Source organism: Ostrea edulis, chromosome 1 (assembly GCF_947568905.1).
Source record: "Ostrea edulis chromosome 1, xbOstEdul1.1, whole genome shotgun sequence".
In the NCBI taxonomy this organism is placed as follows: domain Eukaryota; kingdom Metazoa; phylum Mollusca; class Bivalvia; order Ostreida; family Ostreidae; genus Ostrea; species Ostrea edulis.
In genome coordinates this window covers 105,010,248-105,023,062 of record NC_079164.1, presented here as the reverse complement: position 1 = coordinate 105,023,062, position 12,815 = coordinate 105,010,248, and the positions used below count along the sequence as shown (strand labels likewise).

General features: G+C 36.5%; 1 protein-coding gene across 11 annotated transcripts in view; it reads right to left on the bottom strand.

Annotated features, from left to right (window-relative positions):
- The window catches only part of LOC125668040 (chromodomain-helicase-DNA-binding protein 8-like), a 40,639-nt gene extending 28,390 nt beyond the window's left edge, over positions 1-12,249 (bottom strand). For all 11 annotated transcript variants that reach the window (XM_056153151.1, XM_056153156.1, XM_056153154.1 and 8 more), the window contains exons 1-12: positions 12,139-12,249; positions 7,689-9,816; positions 6,953-7,578; positions 6,755-6,872; positions 5,518-5,646; positions 5,085-5,159; positions 4,797-4,879; positions 4,117-4,237; positions 3,752-3,973; positions 1,485-1,801; positions 1,080-1,311; positions 140-301 (exon numbers count right to left, since the gene is read on the bottom strand). In XM_056153151.1, coding sequence (XP_056009126.1) covers positions 140-301; positions 1,080-1,311; positions 1,485-1,801; positions 3,752-3,973; positions 4,117-4,237; positions 4,797-4,879; positions 5,085-5,159; positions 5,518-5,646; positions 6,755-6,872; positions 6,953-7,578; positions 7,689-9,710 — 4,107 coding nt within the window. In that variant the 5' untranslated portion in view covers positions 9,711-9,816; positions 12,139-12,249. The remainder of the gene's footprint in view (positions 1-139; positions 302-1,079; positions 1,312-1,484; positions 1,802-3,751; positions 3,974-4,116; positions 4,238-4,796; positions 4,880-5,084; positions 5,160-5,517; positions 5,647-6,754; positions 6,873-6,952; positions 7,579-7,688; positions 9,817-12,138) is intronic.
- Between the last annotated feature and the right edge of the window lie 566 nt (positions 12,250-12,815).

The following is a 12,815-nucleotide window of genomic DNA, read 5'->3' as shown; positions in this document are numbered from 1 at the left end:
TGCAAGGTGAAAACATGGCCATATACCGAATAATGACCCATTGTCAACGATAAGGTCATAGGTGGGACATGATGGTATATGACAAGTTACCTTCTGGTGATGACCTGTTTTGAGAGATAAAGACATTGTCCTGACTTACAGCTTTCAGTTTTTCCACTTGATTATCTGTTTTGAGTTCTCCAAATTCTGCCATAAAGGCCTGAGTCGACTTGAATCTCTCTGGTTCCAGAAAGCTGAGGAGGCTGTGCAGTTCTTCTGTGTTGTTTTGTAGAGGAGTGCCAGATAACAGTACCTGGTGTTCCTAAAATCAACAAAGAGGAAACCGATACATGAATATAAAGACAAATCAATCACTAGGAAACTGACGAGTCAGAAACGGCCCCGCGAGGGTGCCTCATGGCAGGATGAAAGTCTTCCCAAGGAAACACAAGTGCTTGTGTGCCATACAAAGTGTTGATAGGCAGACAGAAATCTGAAACTTTACAGTGGTATGCCTAATCCAAACATTACCTTTGAATTCTATAAATATCTTATCAAGTAATCTCAAGTTATTGCATGTCATACAAAATGCTAAAATCTTAACATTAAACAAGATGTGTTTGGGAATACAATGTTGCCACTACAAGGCGGCAAAGTAATTCTAGCACCCAAAGAAAGGTCAAGAAATACACATGTGAAATATGAAAGCTCTATCACCATCCATTCAAAAGTTATGGCCAAGTTTTTGTATACAAATAGACTACCAAACAGATCAAAACTGATTAGGAGGCATAATTTTTTAAAATTTGAATCCTTTTAACTCTGTAAAGACAAAGCTGATAATCTGAAAATTGAAAGGAGTCTTCCTCTGCCTAATCTAAGTGATATGTATAAAATTTATGAAAATCTTCCCAAGAAACTAAAGTTACTGCATGCCATAGAAAGTGCTGACAGACAGTGATTAATATAGGCCACTTGTCTATGGCACGGCTTCAACAATATGACGAATCTTCTTATATGTATCATATGAAATACTAACACCCCCCCCCCCAAAAAAAAACCCCAACTGTTATATCAATTTGAAGAAAATAAGTCCTTACACAATCAAACATTCTTAATCCTTCCATTAACTTGCACTTTGCATTCTTCAGTCGATGAGCCTCATCAATAATCACCACTCTCCATTCGATGTCACTCAGTAGCTCACAATCAGAAATAATGACTTCGTAAGTTGTAATCAGAGCATGGAATTTAAACACATTCGGGATTCGTTGTCCTTTTCCATCTTTGTAAAACATTTCATAGGCCTGCAGCATGTTACGACTAGTAGAACTGTAAAAACAAAGCAAAACAAAAGTATGAATGCATTAATCTTATATTTATAATATTCTTCATCATTGGTATCAATAAACTTTTCATTTTATACCCAAGCATGTATCTATTCCACAGCAGTTTCTTTTCAAATCATATTCTTCACAGAAATTCATCTGATCTACAACGCCTACCTTCCATGGTACACAATGGCATTGATGTCTGTCCAAGTATCAAACTCTCTCTCCCAGTTTCCGAGTGTAGACAGTGGGACAACCACTAGAAACGGCCCTTTTATTCCAAACAACATGAGTTCGTTGAGGAAGGTGATACTTTGAATGGTCTTTCCCAGACCCATTTCGTCAGCAAGAATACAATTTTGGTGATTGTGCCAGCTGAACATCAGCCAATTCACTCCCTCCAGCTGATAGTCTCGCAAAGAGTTGCTATTTCTATACTCTCTGGAGCACTCCAGTTTCACCCACTCTTCTGGGGCACCTCTGGCTTTTATCTACAAATTAATCAAAAACTGTGCATTTTCTGAAGGTCGATCGATGAAACAAGAGGTGTACATTGCTCAACTGGGCACATATATTCCCCAACGTAGATCTTTAAACCCTCAGCAATATTTGGTCTTTACCTCAAGGACTATGATGTGAATTTTTTTTAATATACTGTACATAACGAGTCTTGCATATTTATTGTGTCCTTGTATTTCTTGACAGGACAATTTTTAAACAATTTCTCTACAATATATGTAGACCTAAAATGCTTATTAAAACAGTGTCACTTGTGACTAGAAAATTGATTTTGTAACAAAAAATAAAAGAAAGTTGGATTTTCACAACTGAGTAAATTTGGGTTGGGGAACGTCTTCATTATGATTGAGGTTGAGGTTCAGGTTATTTTTTAGGAGTCTCAGTCAAAATTACGTTTGAATAGACAGTTTCAATGAATGTGATAAAGTGTTGCAAGGATTTACAGTAGATTTAATGACAGTATAACATCAGAGCGATACAAAGAACTCGGGGGAACTTCAGCCCTCCAATGGCGATAAACAGATCAATGGTCATTCCGGTGAGCAGTGCAAAGCATAAAAGGACAGTAAATGCAGTGAATTGGATAAAGAATGATGTTCACAGTTATCTAGATCCAACAGTGGAATCTTTAATTGGTATTAGTAGCAGATCTTCCTATTGAGGATTATAAAATACATCCACGCATTGAACATTCATGTTTACAGCAACGTGCTGTAAAATAAGCAGGATGGTTGTAGGACATCCAGCTTTTACCAGAATAAATAATCACATGCATGTATAATGTAAAGCCATGGGACTTCAGTACATTTACTGCACATTTCTAATCTAGCACAATATCCACAGCCCTTGTCAAATTGATTTAATGATGACAAAAACATGGAAGAATGTTTTTCCTTGTTTCAGATATAATTCAGGTCTTATTTACGACGTGTTTTCAAAATGGCAAATAAAATATTCATGGACACCAAACTAAAAGTTTGAAATGTTGACAAATTTTAGGTCGCAATTTTGTAACATTATAGGAAGTGTCAGTGTGACTTGGAGCACTGTCCAATAGTAATGAACCACCACGGTGGCCGAGAGGTTAGAGCGTTCGCCCCGCATGCTGAAGGCCGGGGTTCGAATCCCGGCCGTGACAGACCAAAGTCGTTAAAACAGGTAGTGACAGTTCCATCGCCAAACTCTCGGTATCAGGTGTGAATGTAACGGATCCTCTGAGATGACCTTAAAACCTGATGACCCGTGTCACAGTAGGTGTGGCACGCTAAAAAACCCACACTGTTCAATGGCCGTAAGCGCCGAGTATAGGCTTAAATTTGAAGCCCTTCACCAGTCTTGGTGACATCTCCACATGAGTGAAAAATTCTCGAGCGAGATGTTAAGCAAGATACAATCAATCCAATAGTAATGGTTTTAACAAGTATTAATCAACAAATAAGGATGCTTACATATTAATACAAAAATAATACTCTTGGGGTATGTAAGGAGATTTGTAAAAACTTTCCGTATGTAATCTTTGTAAAACCCTATTGTCCCCCTTGTTCCATTGTCCGGGAGTCATTATCCGACCTAACTTTTTACTATACATAAGGATACTTGCATAATAATATTACAAATTGTACTATGTTCTATATATGATTTTTTCTTCATTATCTCCCCTTGAAGGGATGATGGTCCTTCAGTTGAATAAATCTGAAACCCCTTTAAGCAAGGATGCTTTGGACCAAGTTTGGTTGCAAATGGCTCAGATTTGGGTAAACTAAAATCACACTGATCCAATTATGAACAAGCCCCTCCATTATCATTTTCTGAATCCACATACTAAACTACTACTGCTATATCTTCAGAGGATTTCAACTACATGTCTATTTTCCATCAAGCAGCCATTAAACACCCCCCACCTTCTCTTCTTAACTATGTACCTCCACATCCTCTGGTGGTTCCCGGAGCTTGTAGAACAGCTCCACTTTGGCAGGGTCAACATCCTGCTGTAGTTCCCAGGTGGCATCTTCATATGGCAGCCCTCGCCACTTGACAAGAAAGTGAGTGATGTCTTCACCACCATTGGGGTCACTGATAGTTGACACGTCCAGGACTCGGTGTACCTCTGTGTAGTCAGGGTTAAATAGCTCGTCCTCATCCAACTACAAATATAGTTAGTTAGAGGTGTAACTTGATAACCGTGAGATATTAATGATATCCAATAGAATGTTGATAACTCATTTGATACATTAGCTAACTGTTGCATCGTGTAAGCTGAGACTGCCACGTTCTACTGATGCATTACCTCTGAGAACATGTGCTGGGTTTGAGATTTCTTCAAAAAGAATCGCTTAAGTTTCTGCTGGATTCGTTTATCTCCCCTCTCTAATTCTTCCGCTGTTTTCCACTCACAGTGCAAGTAGGAGCTGAAATCCAATAAAACTTGGTTTAAAATTGACTACAGCTTTGTATTTGCTAGTGGTAATTGTCATGGTATCTTGTCTTTACAGGGATCGAAAGCAACTTCTTTAAATACTAGCTCCTTTTAGCTAGTGGATTTTTAAAAAAAAAAAAAAAAAAACATTTCCCCTAACATTTCTTAAGTTGATTACTTTCAGTGTTTTTTAAAAGAAGTAATTAAATATTCATATAAATGCTTCTAGCTTCTAGTACGTATATAGATAATAAAGTGCAATAATAAGATTGAAACTATAAGTTCTTTCTTTATTTGAAATAAGTCAAAATCAGGAATTGCATGAATGTATTCCCCGTTAATATTGATGACTGTTCCATTTTCACCCATTTTTAAATTCAGCTTTTTAATATGTTCATTAAAAATAAATGTTTGGTTATATTCAGTGCAGTCAAAATTTCATGGTTTTGGTTTATAGTAAAAATAGCAAAAGCACAAATAAGGGCCAAATACAGAAAGCATCCTCTTTGGAAATAATAACATGAAACTTCCCTAGCACCTATGGTACTTACAAATTTTTGTATTTAACAAAGAACTCCTCCACCTCTTCCTCATTTGTAACATGTTGTTCCTCATTTTCCCCATCAACATCAATCTGGAAAAGTCACATTATCATGCAGTAAAAAACGTATGAACTTTTTATTACTTGAATACTAAACATCAGCTATAAACTTGAATACTAAACATCAGCTATAAACTTTAGCATCAAACATTTGCCTCTTGAGCATGTAGTCGTAATACATATAATTACATTCAGTTATTGTCTAAACAGCTGTTTTATTCATGCAATACTTGCTTACATCTCTGTCCATTTTTCTCATTCTACTTCCCAAAATTTTGTCCACAATCATGCTATTGTCCTCTTCTACGGTGTCCTACAACATTTCAAATAAAGTCCTCATTTCAAATGTAAAGAAAAAACACAAAATAAAGATTTTTCTTCTTCTCAAAATATAACGAAAATATTTCCCACGAGATTGATACTGTAAATCATCTTAAAGTCATAAAATATTTTGCTTATGTGATTCTTCTTGTGTTGGATTTATTAGATATGTAACTTTATTGAACTTTCGATTTTATCACCACCACTTAAATATACAAATTATTCATTGAGTGTATATGTGAACCTTATTTTTGCATCAAGACAACATAATGGATTTACCATTAGAACATCAAGTTCTAATGATAAGTACACATACATTTAACTATATAAAAAAAAACCTCTTTACATACAATTTTGACAGTGGCTGGCTGCTCTGTCAGAGCCTCTGGATCCAAATCTCTTGTATCCTCATCCGACAGATTTAAATCTACATCATCTAGGTATTTCTTCCTCTTGGTATTGCGTGCAGAACGGCGCTTCTGTGAAAACAACAAAAACAATCATCATAGCCAGGTTTAAACTGAACACTCACCAAATGCAATTACATATTTGTGTGTTCCAGTAAAATTGACAATGTATTCACCCACATCATGGCAAATAAATTACTTACAAGTTCTACCATCTTTGCCAGTGAAAATGTTTCATCATTATTATATATGGAATTTAGGCCAGTCATTTTCATATTCACTGATCTGAAGGATCAGTAAGAATTCTCAAGCAGCCAATAAAAATTTAAGTTGATGGCCCAAATGACCAGTGATTAAAAATAATTATTTCTAGCCCAGAATACTTTTCTCAGAAACCCCCAACTCCTTAAAATGGGGCAAGTTTTGGGAAAAGTAGTGTACCAGGAACCCTAGACTGGCAAATATGGGGACATAAATACTGGTTGTCCACTCAAAAATTATATTACTAAAAGTTTTCATGTGTCAATTTCACCTTAAAAATTATCTGATTCAAGCATCTACACATTGCAGATGTTAGGTAATTTAATCCACACGCAATTAAAAATTTATCATTCTAAATATTGTCCATGCTGTCCTGGGTCGACTCTCGTAAGTTTAGAAAAAAATATCAATAGTTGGATAAAATACAGGTAAAATGAAATAAAGTAAAAAAAATTCTTTTTTCATCAAAAATTTAAAGGATATAAAAATTGAAATATATCCAAGTGACTACACATATAACTTTGGGGGACATTAATAATTTTTCACTTGACAAATCCAATAGAACCATCATGAAAACTTGTACACTCTGTATTTGATTCTGGGCAATAAAGTTATCTGGTGGCATCTAAATTTGAAATTAAAGAAGTCCATATGGCTAACCTAAATTTTTACATGTAGTAAAGTTTAAACCTCAATACCAATAATGTACATGAATAAGAATATACTGAACTCAAGGCCTCAATCTTTCATGTAATGATATCATCAATTAAGGAGGTGTTGGTCTTCTTAATTTCTTGGTACATTTTAGGGGTAGGTACATGACACAATAGGTTAGTGACATTTTTTAAAGATAATTTTTAAGCATTATCAAAGACTGCCGGCCATGGCATGTACATAAAATGATAATTGATTTACTTACTTGAATTGAATCATCATCTATTTCCTCTGTTTCTGCCACCGCATGTTTCAGCTCTGGGTCCGATTCAGATGAGTCATGACGCTTTCTCTTCTTCTTTTTCAGGAAGGTAGCAGGTGGTCTAAAATATAAAAATATCATGAAAACTAGTCCAAAATTTTAAGAAACAATTTTTCAAAATCTTATTTAACAGAAACTTACTTTTTCTTCTTTTTAATGGGTGGTTTCACTTTTGCTTTAACCTTTTTCTTTTCCACTTTCTCTCCATCCATAGTGGATTCTCCTTGACTCTCTAGCTCCTGTGTCCCTTCACCACTGCTGAAATCTCCTTCTTTCTTTTCCTTCTTTGGAGTCTTTGGTTTTCGAACACGTTTTTTCTTTTTCTTAGAGTCTTCCTCATCCGCATTTTGAACATCATTGACTGTAGCTGGAATCTCACCAGACATCAGTTTTGGCACATCCCTTCCCTCTGCCTGAGCACGTGCAACAGCCTCTGCTACAATTTTGTCTGCTTTTTCTTGTTGCTTTTTTGCTTTCTTATTCTTCTTTGGTTTTTCAGCACTTCCTACATTGTTTTCACTGCCAAAGTCTTGTAAAGGAGGAAAAGTTGTGCCTGGTGGTGGTTGTATAAGCTGGGGTGCTGGCTGGGCAACACCACCTATCTGGAGCTGAACAACACTTGATGGAATGTTTCCCTGCTGTGCCCCTACAGATGGCATAGGGGCCATTCCTTGAGCCACATTGGAAGTTATAACATGAGGTAGATTGTTCACTGACTGAGGCACTTGGGGACTGATCATCTGAGGAGCCGCTTGGCTTCCCTGTGGCTGAAAGTAGTGTTAAGAAATTGTATCATGAATGTTGTATTATTGTTTGCATGTAATTTTCTCCGTTCAAAAATTAAGAATTCATGTAAATTTACAAAATTTAAGCATACCTGAAGAATAACTTGAACTTTTTGAGGAGAATGCATCACAGCATTTGACATCTGTTGCATCTGTTGTGGTTGCAACAACCTCTGGTGACTGGAAGTCACTATCAGGACATTTTGTGGGGGCTGGGGCTGATTAACATACATTGGTTGTCTTATCTGAAACACTTGTGTGTTTGAGGAAGGTTGCTGACTAACAGGTTGTTGCTGTTGAATTGTGGGCTGTTGTTGCATGGGAGGTTTTGTCTGTTGAACTTGGGGTTGTTGCTGCTGCAATGTGGGCAGCGGTTGCTGCATTACAACCTGTGGCTGCAATGTGGCCTGTGGTTGCATTAAAATTTGGGCCTGTTGATTAGGTTGTTGCTGTGGTTGTTGCACTGAAACCTGCATGCCATCATGACCCACTGGAGTAATATTAGTTTGGTTCTGTGGTGGTGGCTGGTGATGAGTCTGCTTAGACCCATTTGTTGGATATCCACTTTGTTGATCTGTTTGAGCTTTCTGTCTCTGTAGTTCTTGAGAAGCACGAAGAGAACGGATTTTTTCCTGAACCTCCAGCATTTTTTGTTGAGTTTGCTGTGTCTGTCCAGCTGCTTGCAGCTGATTTAACTGCTGCTGCAGGTACTGTATCTCACGTTCCATATTAGTCATTCTAACATTCCCAGGGTTTTTAACATTTGGACTACTGGGTCCTAGACCATTGGAATTTGGGAGAGGTGTGTTTACTTGACTATCATTTGAGAGTTGAAAGTTTGGCCCACTATTACTAACTGCTGGTTGGTGGAATGGACTAGACACGGGTGTGGACGCATTTGAACGAGGTCCAGTTGGCGATACTAATGGCTCCATCTGAACTGGAGCAGGTGCCCTAGGGTTGACTTGAGGCATGGAAGAATGCTCAGGAGTAGATGGGGGTCTTGGTGAGGGGGTTGTTGCTCTCTGTGTGGGCAAGGCAGGGTAGGATGGGCGATAGCTCTGGTTGGGACTCGTATTAAACTGTCCTGCGGCTTCTCCCGCCTTATTAGGTGTATTGCTTGACATCTGACCATAAGGAAACCTTTGATAACTACTTGTTTGAACATTATTCATTGGCTGTTGTTGCTGAAAACTGCCCTGATATTGTACAGCATGTTGCTGAGGAACCTGTTGAGAAGGGTTATTAAATCCAGGTATTCCCATGGTATTCTGCATTTGGAATGTTGGTTGCTTTTGCATGGGTAACTGTGACTGCTGAGGAGCCATGGACTGCATTGAGGTCTGCATGTGTCCTATGGAGCTATTCGGGCTAGATATTGGCACAGAGGGCATTTGATTTCTTTGACCCATATTCTGCATGTACATAGTTTGCTGAGTAGAGGATGGGGTACTTTGAAAGTTCTGAAAAAAATCGGATGCATTGGAGGATGGCAGTTGTGGAAAGTCACGATGAGGGAGATACTTGCCCTGTATCGCTTGTGAGGTGGGCATCAGCTGGGACTGCATCAGATTTTGAGATTGGTTTATGTAATGAGGACGACTAGGACTAGACTGACCAGCATTCCACTGAGGCATACTCTGAACTTGCATGTGTTGTTGAGGGGTTGGTAAACGAGGTCCAACTTGCTGTGCCCCATAATTTCCATATCCTCCACCCATATTTGGACCTTGTTGGCCTATATTGGGTTGGGAAGGTCTGAACTGCTGTTGTCTGTAAGTGGGCATCATTTGAGGCTGATTAGCAGGCATGCCACTATGAGGTGTGGTCATATTCATTTGCTGCAACTTCTGACTGGCATTAAACTGGTTGAAGCCATCATTTGGGAATGGTTCAGGTGCAGGAGTGGCTTGTTGGTATGGATTAAACTGGTTCCCTGATATGTCTGACATCTGAATGCCATATCCTTGCGATTGTTGTAATATCTGTTCACTTGCCATCCCCTGTCCCATAAAATTACTATCTATACTCTGTGCCCCTCCTGGACCAGTCAAGTCATCCAGAAAGCTTCCTCCATCTGCATCAAACAAGCTAAGCATGGGGTCATCTGCCATGCCTGTTTTTGTCTGTTATACAACGGTACAAACTACCTTGAGAAGAGGCATACGGTCCATTTTTTATTCATCTTTTCGATGTCATTCTGATTAGCATGATGAACATCTACAAAATAAAAAGACACATTTCTAAGCTGAGTTGAACCAAACAAAAAGCACACACACATTAAAAAGGAACAAGTCTACAAAAACACTCTCCTACACTTCACAAAAAATAAGGTCACATTCCTTGAAAATTTTGCATACTGACAGTCTGTACTGAAAAACTAAGTATAGTCTACCCAAAATATGAATCTGATTAGGGAATAACAAATAATGCTAATATTAACTTGTGCTAAATACACATAACATTGCCACAGATGTTGAAAACCATCCGTGTGGTAGTGCTGATCCATTCATAGATTATAATTGAAAATCAGTCAAATTCTTTTCTTCTTTTTTTTGTTATTTGGAAGATCAGAAACACTTGTTACAACAAGTGTGTATTCTGTAGTTTGATCTAACTCTCATATTGAACAAATGTTCTGTTTCATTAGCATCATTTAGTGAACCTTCTCAAACTTGGGTGGGTCTTCAAAAATGCCTGTATTATTACCAGTAATAACTTTAACTGATGAAAAAAATAACAATGGACTTGCTTCTATACATTATCATGGTAATTTATTCAATTGAAAAAAAAATAAACAATTGATTTGTATTTACAATTTATTCAAATGACACAGAAGAAGTATGAAACAGAAAATAGGTGTAGATCATTTTACCAGTCGTGGCTATTTGCATTTACATGGCTGACTAACGAAGGGAGTAACAAAATTCAGCGTGCACTGCTAGTTTCAGTCAGGTGCAGTGGCACTAGAACCTAATTTTTTTTTTATCAATGGAAATAAATCACTAGTCTTTACTTAGTTTTCTTGGCTGATGAAGATTGGATGCCCAACCATTGTCATAGCATTTTTTTGTGATAAACTTCCAGTAGCAATGTTTTCTTTTAAGTTGTATCATAACATTTCTTGTGAAATGAAAGTATACATCATCGATCAATTGACTTCCTGTGAAAATGGACATCAAATACTATTTGCAATGCAAATTATTTTCATTGACAAATACAGACTATGGTCCACTTACAACAGAATACTAAGTGGACCTTCTCAATTTTTGGTAGACTCCAGCCGTCGGTCTACCATTAGCGTTGCACCTTGTTGTAGTGAACCACACAGGTCCTACAAAACTTGTATAGAGTGCAGACCTGAATGCTCCACAGACCTTCTCATTAAGAATACCTCTGTATATGCAGAGTATATCATATTAATTAGAAACACTTTCCTTATTTCAGTCGAGAACTCTATAGATATTTATACAATCCAACTAAAAATATTGTTTCACAACATTATCCAAAACCTTTCGTTTTTCAAAATTCACATAAATTCATCTGTAAAAATTCATCCTATGATTCATGTCCTGAAATTCATATCATCGTGATTTTTTTTTTTAAAATATACTTTTCAAAGGACACAAAGTAGTATCAATATTTCCTTGTACAATTATTTTAAGGAATATGAAAATAATCAAACCAACATGCAAGATTTGTCTTACTCTGTTCATTAAAATGATTAATAGAACAACTTACATGTATATTTAGTTTTAATAAAGTTTCCTACGTATATTCATTTTTCACCAACTTATAATACTGGGCATGTATTTTACAAATCCAGGGTAAATATTTTTTTTTTCCCCCAAAAAGTTGGCGATATCATTATAGATGCAATGAAATTTTCACGTTTATTAATATATCTAGATTTCATATTTTTCTTGTAAAAAATCCAAATCTGGGGGCATCTATTTTTGTCAGAAGGGTTTTCCCTCAGCCAGGCATTTTACTATTTCCTTGCTCCTAAATGTGCCCCTTCCATTGATCATTCGAGCATGACATTTATATTAAAAATCATAAAAAATAAAATGATATGCTAGACAATTAAGACTATACTTAATAAACTCCTTGAAAAAATATGAACTAAAAATCCAAACTTCCCGATGAAATACTTAATGCATAGTATGTTTAGGTCATGTACAGAAAATAAGGGCCCAAGAGAGGGGAATTCTTCAGTCAGAATTTTTTGAGTTGGCACGTGCAACTCTTTTCTAGATAAAAACAAACGTCCACCTAGCTTTACTAACACTTATTATACTCATATTTTAACATAATAAATACATATCAAAAGCACCATCAGTCCAAAATAGCAAACTAGTTCTGGAAAGTTTTGTTTGAACGCCATTTCTGTTCGTAGTTTTTGTGAAATAACTGCCGAAGTAATAACACTGGACGAGATCAGTCACTTGGGACAAATACAAAAAAATGTACTCAAAAGAATACATGAGTGGCTGATGAAACAAAATAACATAAAATCAAATAATAAATATATCACATTACCTGTCTTTTTTGAAAAAATTCAACAAAAAATCTTGCGGATAGTTTTGTTCAGTTAGACCGCTTATAACCTCAACATCATGCATCGTATGAATAGCGATGTGGTTTTTCAAAGCGCGAATTTGATTGGCTAATGCCAAAAAGGTGTAAAGTAAAATGTTTCAATTTACGATACATCTATCGAATATATTCCGATTCAGATTTAGTCGAAAACTATCAAAGCCATATTAAACTAATATATTTATTCATAATCGTAAAATTTAACTTACTGTTTAATTTCCTTGCATTGTTTCGCTGCGCACAGTGTAAAGAATTCGACCAATCAGATTTATCGTTCTTTTTCTCCTTGGAACAATAGATTATAACCTCGAAAATGAGAAGCCAATCAAATCCTTTTCTCATGCACCAACTGCCCGGATGTATGGATCAATCTTACTATATTGATTAATTAGGCCTAATATGTCGCAAGTTTAGGTTATTAGAATTAAAGCGTCCCCATTTTGAAACACAACACCCCAAGTTTCATATTCATGAAAGCCTATTTGAAATAATTCGATAACAGTAAAGACTGATTAAAATAATTTGTAAGGCACAATAAATTGATCATGCAGAAAGCTGTTAAAATTAAACTTACGAAAGTTGTTATTACGACTTACAGTCCAAGTCGTTAAATAATGCAA